General features: G+C 39.6%; 1 protein-coding gene across 1 annotated transcript in view; it reads left to right on the top strand.

Moving 5' to 3' along the window:
- The window catches only part of spock2 (SPARC (osteonectin), cwcv and kazal like domains proteoglycan 2), a 29,019-nt gene that overhangs the window by 6,540 nt on the left and 9,077 nt on the right, over window positions 1–13,402 (top strand). Inside the window, exon 2 of the mRNA XM_020630931.3 lies at window positions 7,545–7,590. Coding sequence (XP_020486587.1) covers window positions 7,545–7,590 — 46 coding nt within the window. The remainder of the gene's footprint in view (window positions 1–7,544; window positions 7,591–13,402) is intronic.

The following is a 13,402-nucleotide window of genomic DNA, read 5'->3' as shown; positions in this document are numbered from 1 at the left end:
ATTAGAAGCTGCTCTTTGGTGGGGGGGGAAGGAAAGTTGACACTTCAGCAGCCCAAGCTTGTTATAATAGTTTGCAAGAGACAGGTTGAAGTCTAAAACCACATCCTAACGTACTGCCGAATACATACTCAAACAGTATACTGCATAATGCCTACCAAACCTGACAGTTAGTATGTCGTTAGCAAGATACTAAATCACATGACAAATTATCGGTCCAAGCTAGTTGTATAAGCTAGCATCAAGTTAGCACAACTGTTGGACCGTAAATAGAATTCAGCAACAATATACATCAGTTCCTTACTACTATAACTGCATTATTAGACATTAAAACATATTACAGCAAAGTTACTTTCAACTATATGTCGCTAGTTGGCTGGCTGTTTGGTGAGCTCTGCAATTGGTAAGTCTGAGAGCTGCAATGCATTTAGCGGTTTAGTATAACCTGTGCATTCCCGTTTCATACTTAAAACAGTCTGGCCAATCTATGATACATCCGGGTATTTCTCTCTTACACATTTACATGCGATTTAGGAACATACTACATACCCGTTGTGATGTCATATTTAATATGACGATAGCATAAAACTTGCGGTTTCGGACGCAGGTAATTTTCTGTCACTATGTAGTAGACATTAAAAATGTAAATCTTGAATCTATTTAAAGAAGCTTTCAAACACAGTTATAGAAAAATGAAGAAGAATGATTTTTCTATAACTTTCTATAGTTTATCTATATGATAATGTAACAAAACAAGTTCATGTGGTTCTTGTTTTAATAAAGTCAGCTGAATACAAAAAAAACAAGCCAAAAGACAGCTAATTTACCCCATTCCATCAAAAATCCCAATTAAAATCTTTGGTAAACCTGCTCTATATTTTTCCAGTAAACCACGTATTTTTGACACCCAAATAACGCATTTAAGGTTAGCTTAAAGTACTCGCTCGCTACTTGCGCTTAAAATAATCTCTCAGCTTTGAATTAGCCGACTTTTGTTTACCCTCTCTGAAATCACAAAAGTCAGAATAAGCGATATAGTAAGTTTACCCTTGAATAATTTTAAAGTAAGTGATTAACGGTTGGGCTAAGCTTTAGCCACTGTAAGCTAGTTAAGAAGGATATAACCTATGGTTTAAGTGACACTACAGTTAACGTGTCTTTTAGGAATTTCTTCAAGAAAAAACATGAGCACACTTGGACATCGGACCTGCCTGGAAGCAGTAATGACATCCAGTCTGTCTTTGCTACAAGTCAAGTCAGGTTTCCGCCCTGTGTTGTTGCTGCTCTGGTTGTAACTCTCTCGTTCAATTGTCTTAGGCTCCCCTGTCTCAAATCATTGGCTGATTCGTATTCTTCTTGGAGACCCTACCAAGGGAACTTCATTGATTTTCCATTGTTGTCCATGTCTGTTTTTCAGTGTAGCTTGGTGTTTTCAGTGAAGTGTGAAGGTTTTCTTTGTTTGTACCAAATTCTCCTGTGAGTTGCAGACTGTTGTCTTCCCCCCAAGGGCTCTAAAAGGCACAAGGGCAGGTTTTATTTATAGATAGTGAGTAGAGGGCTGGCATGAGTGAACAGCTGCTTTTTGAACAAGATTTTAATTCTGGGTTTATTGTGTCTATAAGTTGTGTTTATTTCAAAAGAAAAAGGACAAAAGAAAGTTTGTGCTACTTTTTCCCCCCAATTTGACCAGTCAATTTCTGGCCCTGGGCATTTAAATATCCATCCAGTGATCTAAAAATGCTTTCCACTATTTACATAATGAAGTCTTCAGCCAGGTTTTGGCTGATCCATCTCTTATCCATCCTTTGCCGCTGTTACAGTGTTTCTGACGTCACTCATTTCTAGTGTTAAGACTGGAATTAGAGCCTTTCTTGAACAATGCAGGAAGTTTGAATGCTCAATATAATCTATACAACATAAGTGTCAGGCAATTTAATGCAGACATAAATGAAAACCTTTTGTCTACCTCCTTCAGTAGGAAAGCAATTACTCATTTATGATCCAGTAGGAAAAGTCTCACAATGTCTGTTTATCTGTCAACAAATGTTGTTCGGTAGAAATTGTAATCTCTCTGCAAACTGAAGCATAAGAAATACATAAATTATTCATTCTAAATTACTTTCACTAGGGCACTTGTTCTTCATTGTAATTGCCTTTTTTTTGCAACCATGCATCTTTTGTTCATGCTCAAAATCTGCATCCACAGATTATTGGATTACATTTGACATGTGCTATGATTTTAGTTATGTATATTTATATATCTGCATTTTGACAGTGGCATCATTTTCTAGACCCTCTGTTAAATGCTGCCATCATTAGGCGTGCTGGTGTAAGTCAGTTGGTAGAGCAAGCGTCCCAACGAACAGTTACTACAGTCCTTGTTGCATCAGTTGCTGGTTTGATTCCTGGTCTGGACGCTTTTTTTATGGATGCCATCCCCTATACTCTACAGTAAATCTCCTTACATATCCTGTCACTCTATAGCTGTCCTCTAAAATAAAATAAAACAAAAGTCCATACACTGGATTCAGTAAGTAGAGTTGTCTTCTCTCAATCGGAAAGTCGAGGGTTCGATCCCCAGCTCCTGCTTTATAACAGTTAATTCCAGGAGAAAATGAACTGTTATAAAATATATTACCAAAATAACAATGTTAGCATTTCTGTTTTTGCCCTGTGTAGTGTCTGCAGTTATTCCTCTCAGACTAAACACAGCAACAAGCCTATTATCTAAAGGCATATACCCTGAGGGGCAAACCTCTGTGCAGAAAATGCCTCGTATAAGATCCTGACACACAACTTGCTGCTTTGCCTTAAGGGAAACAGAAGAGTAAGCTTAATTTACTCTTTAAAAATATTTTTCTTCTTTCCTCTGACTCACAACACCTCACATTTATCTTTACCGACCAGGTGGAAACTTCAGTTTTCTATCAGTGCTATTTCTTCACACTTATTTTGTCTATCGATCCGGTTCCCAAAAGTACTAACCCCCACTTTACCTTTTATTACCTGGTCCTCTCAGCTCTCTTACATAAGCCTCGCTCTTGACTCTGTTTTGTAAAGGATGCAGCCCAGACTCTCAGCGTTTGATTCTCTGCCTCTGCTATGCGCTGCAATGCTTCAGCTCAGAGCTCTGTGTGCATGCAGAAATATGGAATCAGCGGGCTTGCTTCTCATGCCCTGCAGCCCAGTGTGAAAGATAAGAGGCGAACATATAGGGTGAGAATATTGTTCAGGGGGTTTTGTTTCATCTCAGGCATGTCTCATGTGATCTGTAATCCAAAGCTGTGAACAGTCATTATGTGAATTGTCAAAGTGGGAGGAAGTAATACGATGCTATATGTAGCATCACTGCCAAAGACTACCTCAAGGCAATGGAATTTTTTTCATTTTTCTGCTTTATTTCATCAGATTTAAGGGTTATGTTTGGTGCTATAACAGAATCTACCACAGCTGATTTCAGCAGTCTGTTACCACAAGATTTTTTTTTTCAGTGTAGAATAAATTCTAAGTGTATTAACATTTCTTTTAAATACCTTTTTGAAATCAGATCCCACTTCAAGAGTCCTTTTAACTCTTCAAAGATTAAAATTAGGATGTTTTCCACCATCAGCAAACTGATGCTCTCCATCAGTGAGAGAACTCCTAATTGTACACGGTGATCCTCTCTGCACCCTCCTCTCCCTGTGACATTCCTCTTTTAGAGGGTTTTTGTATTTGCATAAGGACCTTTTGTCTGTCATGGAGTTGACGGGGAAAGGATGAAAAAGAGGGGACCTCTGAAGAAGTGTTGGGCATGCAGCCCGGTCCTTGAGGCAGCCTGGAGGGAGATTAGAGTGAAGGGGGACATTCAGTGTAGAACGGCACTTCATCTTGTTCTGCAAATCAGGTGACTGTCTAATCAAACAGCTCGCCAGCCTGCTCATACACTGCTGAGACTTTTCTCCAGAGACAAAAGTAAGCAACAGTTGTTTCCCCAAGGGCCAAAGAAAACACCGTGTTTTTCTGTAATGGGTGTCCCTCTGTGTAATGTTGTAAAGAAGGTAGAGACACACTTATTACAACTGTAGTTCAGTCATTTATTTCTCAAGCAGGGGAAACAGCCACTGTAGTAGAGTGAAGCATTCTCTTCAAAACATGCCCATAGACCAAAAGCCTCAAGAAAAGACAGAAGTAGGCCGTAAACTAGACAATGCGCTTCCTGTATAAATTGGGGTGTCAGTGCTGCATGCTGAAAAAGATGCTTTCCTGCTAATGCTGCATCTGAAAAAAGACACCTGATTAATGCCTGCCGCAGTCAAACCAATGAAATACATCTAATTAAAATAAATAAATACATGTAACGTATGAAAAATAACATTACATATCCATGCATATTAACCAATACCTAATGGAATGCTCTCCCTGCCTGTTTAACATTGCGAGGAAGCTGAACAGCTACACTAAGCTCTCATATTGAACAGTGATTCAATGATTTCAAACAAAGTTTATGTTCGGCTGTTTTATTTTTCGGCTGCAAGATTCCTTTACTGCACGTTTTCTTCGATTTCAGTTAAATCGAATTTGTTTACTACTCATTTAGGTTTCTTTTGAGGATGCTGTGTTTCACACTGCCATCTCTAATAAGGAGGAGCTGACACACATTGGGCTACATAGTACATAACTTTACCATTAGCTGGAGGTAACCATGGAATATTAAGGAAGTTGTTGAATGCTAGCGTTAGCTGTTGATTGGTTGTTGGGTTATCAAACAGGTTTGTAAAATGACTCAATGACAAAGATCATTCAATAACAATTATAATAATAGATCATATTGTAACGTTTGCAACAAAGCTCCCCTAGTCCTTATCAGAGTGCACAGATGCCCACATGAGAGTGTTGTTACAGTGTCCTTTGTCACTGATGAGGCAGTGGTGCACTCTGCTGTCCCCCATGGACAAACCCCCTCGGGATAAGCACAGAGAGGAGTGATTCTGACAGCTGACATTTACCTTGACACACCTGTCAGTCACACACAAGAGCTGTCAGATAGACTCACATACACCAATCAACCAGTTTCCTGTTTTTCCTTTTTTGATCCTAATGAAAAGCTAAATATTTGTTTGTGTTTTTGCAGGTTTCAATCCCCCTCAGTTCTTTTTTTTTTTTTTTGCTGGCCTGTGTTTGCAATGGACAAGGTTCATCATATCACCCCACAGATATGACAAATTGTAATCCGTCAATTATTATTGTTGAGCTCGGCAGCAAGGTGAGCAGTGCGATGTTTGATACCGAGGTATAAGCTTCCCGACTCTGTTTATCAGGAGGAGATCTTTGTGATGTTATCAGGTAAATCACAGAGCTCCTGGATACAGCCGTGTGCTTTCAACTCTAAGCTTCCTTCCTCTAATCACGTCTGTGTAAAAACCTGCAGTCTTATTTTTTTCTCTCCAGGATTTCGGTCTGTGAGTCACATTTTTTGAGTGATATAACTCCTCTGCTGTGTGCCAAACTTGTCACCGTGCTCTGCACGTCTTGCATTGTGCACTCAGGAGGATTTATTTTTCCCAGAATACATTTTCTGCAGCCTGTCTTTTATGAAATCATTGATTTCCAGTCCTGTCAGCGCAGCAGGACACTTTCCCTCATCGGTCCTGGCAGAAACACAAATACAGAAAGGCTGCTAAATAATGCAGGAGCTGGAGCATCAATAAAGGAGGCATGGGAGGCGTCAGATTAATGGCCAGGTCGTAAACTGTTTGAGATCCTGTCCTGCTTGTACGTGGCTCCATCAGGCCTAACAAGGTTGAACAACCTAACCAGTAATGATTCAGGGAGCTGAACTGGATTGTTGCGATAACCTTCAGTCACATGCTTACTGGAGGAAATTTTTTTTTCCATCAGTGAGCCTCGGCTTGGTGCTGCAGCAAGTTAAGGAGTAGAAAAGTGTGGTGGATTTCAGCGCTCGAATGCAGTCCCTGTCAGTCATGAAAATATTTACCTCTGTGAAATAAAACTGTGAGGGTCAAAGAAGAAGGTCTCGGCTTTCATGAGGGTTGTCGATTTTACGTATGTGTCAGGATTTATCGCCTTCCTGGGAGCTATTTGGCACAGGCTTTCAGCACAGTAAATGTTTACAGTGATGAGTAAGTCATCGCTGAGGAGGAGGGAAGATGGCCGATTGTAAATATCCTGATATAACTCATGTTTATTATTTCAGACAGAGGGATATTTTCATCTGTACTTCCCCTGGAAACCCTGGTATTTAAGAATCCAATCTAAAGTATGTCTGGTTTAACCTCAAACTAGTTTATTCTAGTAGCATGGAAGACTATGAAATTAGGAGGAAGGATTACCAGTAAATGCACATGATGATGCTGAATGTAACTTATTTGATTCAATTTCTTCTGCTTGGAGTCTGCTTGTTCTTTTTTGTGCATTTTTTCACAACCCTGTCTCTGCTTGGACTTTCTTGTTAAAGATATTATGTATCCCAATGGGAAAATTCATGTTTATATCAAGGCAAAACTCTTTATATTTGAGGATTTATATCCTATTTTAGTTTCCTCAGAATATAGGTTTGAGAAGTATTTTTTTACTGTCAGTGCATATACATTTTTATAGGTATGTGATATTTAAAGCCCTGAAAACATATTCTGATTCTTATCATGAGTGATGTGGTCATATAGACTGACAAAGTTCTAATTATTTCACAAGGTATTTCTTACTTTTTGTGCCTTTTTCTTGGTTTTCTCATTTGAAAAATTGATATTGTGCATAAATTAAAAGAAACGCAATGTCGAATCTAATAAACACCTTGTGTGGAGATTTAAATGTCCACTTTTTAACCTGGGTGCTCTAACTTTGATTGTCGCTCTTTAGGTCTTGTATGGTTCATGTATAAAGAGCGTTTCAGGGTTGATTAAATGAACACGGGGTTTACAATGAATGCATCTTCAAACCTTGTATCCTACATTAATTTTTTCTTCTTCACTAATATTGCCTTTTTTTTTCTCTCCTTTGCTGTCATTTCACCAGGAGGTAGAGGTCAGTTCTCTCCAGCTTTTCTTTAACGCTCCTCCAGCTGCCTTTGTTAAATGTCTATTTCATTCATGACTCATACCCTTGTTTTTCTGTGTCTTTATCTCCACTCCTCTGTCCATTTTCTCCCTCACTCTTTTTACTATTAAATCTTCCTTCTGCATGCTAATTTTAATGAGAACGATTAATGTTATAATTAACTCTAGAAAGGACAAAGAATTTGAAAGACAATGCCATATGTCTGGCATATATGCAGCCGGTGCAGATTTTTGGGCTCATTTCCATACAGATGCACGCAGCCACGATTATACCCATCTGTCTATTGAGACTCGCTTGGCTAATTATCACGCTGCAAAACTAATGTACACATTATAATCTATGTGCAATGGCTATGGAAACAACATCACTTCTATATGAAGATAAACGGGTGATAACGAGTTTTAACCATCAACATCACTGTTCATATATGTGCCTGCCGTGGGTTTCTTCTGTGCTGCAAAAACCTGATGGATTTCTTTATGTTTCTGCAGGATGATTATGTTCGTACCTGGGATGAAAATCAAGGCTCTAATGACAGTAAGTGTCTCAGTATCTTGTCTTTTTCAGATTTTTCCTGAATGTCATTTGACAAAAAGGTTTTGCATTATGTATACTTGTATTATGTCTTTATGTTGGTGCATATATGTGCATTTTGAACAAGCATGTACATATAAAAAAATACTTATTGTTCATGCACAAGTCACTGTGAAAAAACAATTAGCCTTTTTCATACTTGTTCAAATTTAGTTTTTGTTTCTTAAAAAAGCTAGATTTTTTCAAATGCATTGAAGGCATTATGTGGGAGCAAACTTCACTTTCTTATACATCTTCAGTATCTCTGATGAGCCTGTTTAAAGGATGATCATGATTGTGTAACAATCCAGAACCACACTCAGATGCAGAGGAGAGCCAAGGACACAAAAAACTGTTTGTAATAAAAAGTTCTTTACTTAAACGTTCGTAGGTCATACACAGAGAGGCAGCACTCACTCAGGGAGGGCAGCAAAATCCATCAAGGGCAAAACCATAAAATCAAAAAATCAAAAGCGGGTAAGCAAACACAAGGAAAGCATGAAAACACTAAGCAGACAATGACAATCTGGCAAGGTGATGTTGGATAGACAGTACGTATATAAAGGTCAGAATAATTGCAGATGAGACACTGGTGTATAGGGACAAAAGGCAGGAATCAGAACAATGAAAAGAAGTAAGATAGGATAGGACATGAGGCCATGAATAGACACTCATGAAAAGCCTTCATGTACCGTTAGACAACAGCTAAAGTGAACATTTTCCCACTGCCTAGCTTACACTGCTGTTTGAAAGTCTAACACATCACAATTGAAAAGTGGGAATTATTCCATTGGTGATTGCCAATGTTGGTGACATTTATTAAAAACACTCTTGACCTTTACTCATGAAATACTATCAAACAGATATTCTAGCCTGAAATTGTTTAAATTCCAACATAGTTGGATTGGTCGTCTGTGGCGGTCTTTTTTACTCTTTTATTGTCTTATGTCCCTCCAGTTTTTGCACCTATTATCTCTTCAGTTGCTGATCAGTCTGGAGGCTCTGAAGTTGTAATGGTCCGTCAGATTTCATGTGTTTATATCACTTGCAAGATGCAGCTCAGTCTGACATTATAACAGGAATCAAGCATCCTATAGTGAGTGTGACGATGTGTAAATATGAGGAACGCTTTTCTGGGTTCTAGAAGAAAAGAGACATTGATAAACACCTTGGCATAGAAGCCTTAGATTACAAACAACCCACAATGCAACACTCTCATAATGATAAAATATAATATCTCACATGTCCGTCTCCTATCAAGAGCAAACTAAAGCTAACAAGACAAGACAGCTAGCATAAAGGTTACATGTAAGCACAAACCATTCAATCATGCAGATGTTTTTTGATATTTTCTCCAAGACGCCTTCTTCACCATCTCGACATTTTGTACACAAAACATATTTTTATGTCCTCATAATGTTTGAGTATGAGCTCTGGTTTGAGATACAGACAGAATTCCTCACATGTTGGAGATGTATTTGTTATAAATGCATTGAACGCATGCTGATGCGGTAAAAGCAAAGCCACATGGTTTATTAAAACTGGATGTCATTAACATGAACTGTAGCATGGAGACAGAACCTGTGGCCTTCATTTGAACCGTGATGCCTCCCAGAGCGTCAGCAGTTCATCGCATGTGACAGTGCTGCATACGTTCAGCCGCTCGCTGTCCACACTTGTAGTTCCTCAGCCAAAAAAAAAAAAAAAGATCTGAAAGATGTTAGCGCTCAGTTTTATATGCTTCAGCACATCTGATGTATCTCCCCAAGGAAACACCAAACATCGACTCGACATCAACCCATCACCACTTCGTTCTACTTCCTACTTTTCTCCTGCACTCTGGAGCAGGAGCTGTGCGTTCGGCCTGACCGTGTGAGGCCTCCTCCTCATAGACTCCTTCTGCGACTTAATTGAGCCCCTGCAAGATGAAGTCATGACAGCGTCGTGTCCTCAGCCATTGTTGCTTGATTTTCTGCTTAAATGAAGTCAGCTGAATGGCAGAGTCCATTAGCGCAATTTCCAAGGGCGTAATGAAGGACTAATTATGGTTTCGAATTGAAAGGCCGGAGAAAGAAGTAAAAGCATGGGAAGAGGGTGAGACAGGGGTGCCGGCTAATTTGCACTGATTCAGTAGAAAGTGACTGACATTAATAAAGTTCCTGTCAACTCTAAAGCAGTTTAATAATGAGGAAATTGTGAAATCAGGGGATGAAGACAGTTGACTAGCGTAGGAGGGTGTGATAGAATGAATATTCAAAAATGAAGCATAAGTATTTTTTTGTATTATTTGTAAAGGGAAAGCCGTTTCCTTGGAAGAAACATAGACGAGGTTTCAAGTCTGCAAAATCATCTGCCCGCACACATGGTGCACCCAAACCTTTCTGAATAGTGCGATGTGGTTTTATGTGTTTTATGTTGCTCTACATCCAAAGGGCTTCATTCGTCTTTTTAGATTTCGATGAATAAGACATTTGTGAAACCACATTTTGGATTGACAAGAATATTGACCTCAAACTGTCAACACAAGGAGAAGTAACACCTAAAAAGACCGTTGCTGTAATTTCAAGTTCGTAGTTGACATTTACCTGAAGGTGAAACCTTGTGTTTCTCAAATGTTAATCGATAACAAAGAGCTCAAGTGGTTTTTGAGTGCACAGGTTTTATTGTAGCATGAGAACATATGGCTGATTAGTGAAGTATCTGGATGACTTGCTATAATTTAAGTGAGGAGCAGAGGGAGCCACGTACTCCGGTTATTTTAAAAAATGAGAGAGAGCTAAAGAAAATGACTGGTATGTATTTATTTGATTTTTGTCATGTATTTATTTTCATTTTGATTACTTTCCATTAATACTATAATTCTTTTCCAGACCTTGACCACACCATTGTAGCCTTGCACAAATATTTTAGAATCTAAAATACCATAGGCATTGGATGATAAGGGTTAAACACATCGAACACAATCCTTGGCTTTGCATGGTCGTCAAATTAAGATTTTTACATTTTTGTGTTGCATTAGGGTTGAAATAATAAACCAAATGTGGGTCCAGAGTCAGCCCAATCGACATAGATTAGTTCTCAACTGCGTGTGCTCAGCTTTTATGAAACTTAAGAAAGCTTTGTATTCATGCCTGAGGTTGTCAGCTGAATTGTTCTTCATACTTTCATTTCACACAGCATAAAGCCCTTCATTTATCTATATCTTAGTCTGGTTCTGACACAAGTGTGCTATCTCCCCGCATTGATCTGCCTTCCTTTATGAGTGGCCTAATGAAGCGAAGCAGCAAAAGAGAGATTTGTCCCTCTGAGACGTCTCTAAATCAGTGTGATGTCTTTACTTTGCGAGCTTGGATGAGCCTACAGGCCTCATTTCTCAGCCAAGACCACTTCACCGCTGTGCAGAGGAGACAGAGCTTTTGAACTGTCAGTGCTCCTAACACACAGGCAGACCGCGCCAGATTCATGCTGAGGTGGAAATTTGCATTCAGGCCCCACACTCCACTTCAGCCAGCTCTGTGCTGATTGAGGGATGGGTCAGGATAATTTGCGGTCGATTTTCTTTCAGTCGATTCATCAGTCAGACAGCTGATTGAATCACCTCGTCTGAAGACAGTAAACACCGTAAGGGAACAGTTGTAATGTTGGACTCATCCACACACAAGCATACTCTGAAGTCTTTGTGTGCAGCACTCACAGAAGACCTGATCCTTTTATACACAAGCCTTCCAGTGTACCTTGGTTTTCCTGACAGTTTATCTCTGCCAGAGAGGGCCAGGTGAATAGTGAATGGACACCTCCTGGCAAATCAATGGCTTCGAATCAATTGCAGACACCAAGGTGATATGGAAACGCGCTGAGTCCACACTCCACAAGGTCTCGAGTTTGATACCTCTTTAGGCTATTGATAGATGCTGGTGCTTTGGTTGCTCACAAACAAGAGCAGTAGATTTCTATGAGACACCTTAGTGTTTAATTTAGCTCCCAACCAGCTCAAAACTCCGCACCAAGACGATCATGAAGCCATGTTTTCCCTCTGCCCTCTCTAAGACCTCTACACAGCAGATTCCACGATATCCAGCAATTCAGACTACCTATACCAGGGGGTCTTTCCATCTCTTTTTACACACCCTACACATCTTTTGTGTCTGGAATACTCCAACTCTCAACCTCGAAAACAAGCCACTACAGTCCTCAGGGGACCTTCCTACTCCACAATTGTGTCCACTATCACCCCCTCCCACTCTCCTTTCTCAGACTACCTTGAGCTGCTTCACATCAACAATAGATTTTAAAAAAAAAACAACGGTGACAAAACAACAGTAACAAAAAAGTTTGTAACCACCTGATGAATATGAATTACGTTTAACGGCCAGGCCAGGTCGGAGGAATGTTAAATAAGCTCGACCATCGGGCTGAATATAGAATGTAATAGCATGAATACACATTCCTGCTATGCAGTTATTTGAATAATTTTGACCAAATATAAACATATTTCAGTACAGTTATTATTATTTGTATGCCCCTTGTTGGTTATAATTACTACAGACAATATAGCAGTGTGTTTTCAAGTTGATTCACTGCCCACAAGTGGAGCAAAATAATAGTCTGCACTTTTAGGTTTACATATTTATTCTCCCATTCTTGGCCAGCTCATTTGTTCTATCATGGTGGAAACGTAAGCCTGTTTTTTCATTAACTGGTCTACAGATTACAGACATGCCAGAGTCATGTCTGGTTCACTGCTACCTTGCTAACAAGATAAGACTGATGTTAGAGGCTGAGTGGGTAAATAGTAGATAAGAGGGTTGATAATGAGGATGTGGCCTGAGCTCTGCTTTCGTTATCCTCAATCTTCAGGGATAAACCGCATGCAAATCTGGATTGGATTAGACTGGAGCGCGGGGAGCCTAATTAGGAGAGGTTCTCTGCTGCAGGCATTAGTGTAAAACCAAAAGAGAGACCTCGGAAAAGTAAAATATAAAGTAGTGCGGGTGCAACGAGGGGTGAAGACCATGATTCAAGACTGAGGATATGAGGTAAAGGGAGGTGAACACAAAAGGAGATGAAAAGGAGGAAGAAAAGACGATTGATAGACATGATTGCACAACAGGGGTTTCAGATATGGAGAGATGGGAGAGAGTTCTGAGAAACAACAGATTGAGCTGCAAATCACAGTCAACCCAGAAATGATTCCCCAGACCTCGAAGAGCCTGTTGCTATGGAAACGTCATCATTGCAGGCGCTGCTTTAATCCATGGAAGCCTGTTAAGTTAACATGAGGCTCAGGCAGCCACCTTATGCTTCTGTACTCACAACACAAAGCTGTGCCAGCATTGTAGCCGCTCACCACAGACAGGATTTATTTATGAATGTTTTTTGCTATTAGAAAGCAGGATTATCTGCTCTCTGTCTGTGTGCTCTTTTTTTTTTGGTTTCATTTCCTTAAGTATTGCCTTAATGGTTCTTGGATGGGTTGCAAAATGTGTTGTTTAAATTTTCATCGTATCCTCCTGCCTAATGTGCTGTTTACCCATTCTCTTTTTCCGGCTTTGGTTAAGAAAGTATTGTAATGGTTGTGTTGCTTTTGCACTGTGAAAAAAAAAAAGGAAGTTTTGAAAAACGCAAGAACAAGACAGGCGGAGACAGACAAGGAGTTGGCAGATGTGTGTGAGATACTTTACACAGTCAATGCCAACTGGTATAAGAGAGTCTAAGGCTCCATTGTTGACAGTCTGAATGGATGAGGAGTCTGCATCTGGGCATTAATGCTTCCAAA

Source organism: Labrus bergylta, chromosome 10 (assembly GCF_963930695.1).
Source record: "Labrus bergylta chromosome 10, fLabBer1.1, whole genome shotgun sequence".
Lineage (NCBI taxonomy): Eukaryota > Metazoa > Chordata > Actinopteri > Labriformes > Labridae > Labrus > Labrus bergylta.
The sequence above is the reverse complement of the archived record's forward strand: the minus strand, read 5'-3'. Positions and strand labels throughout refer to the sequence as shown.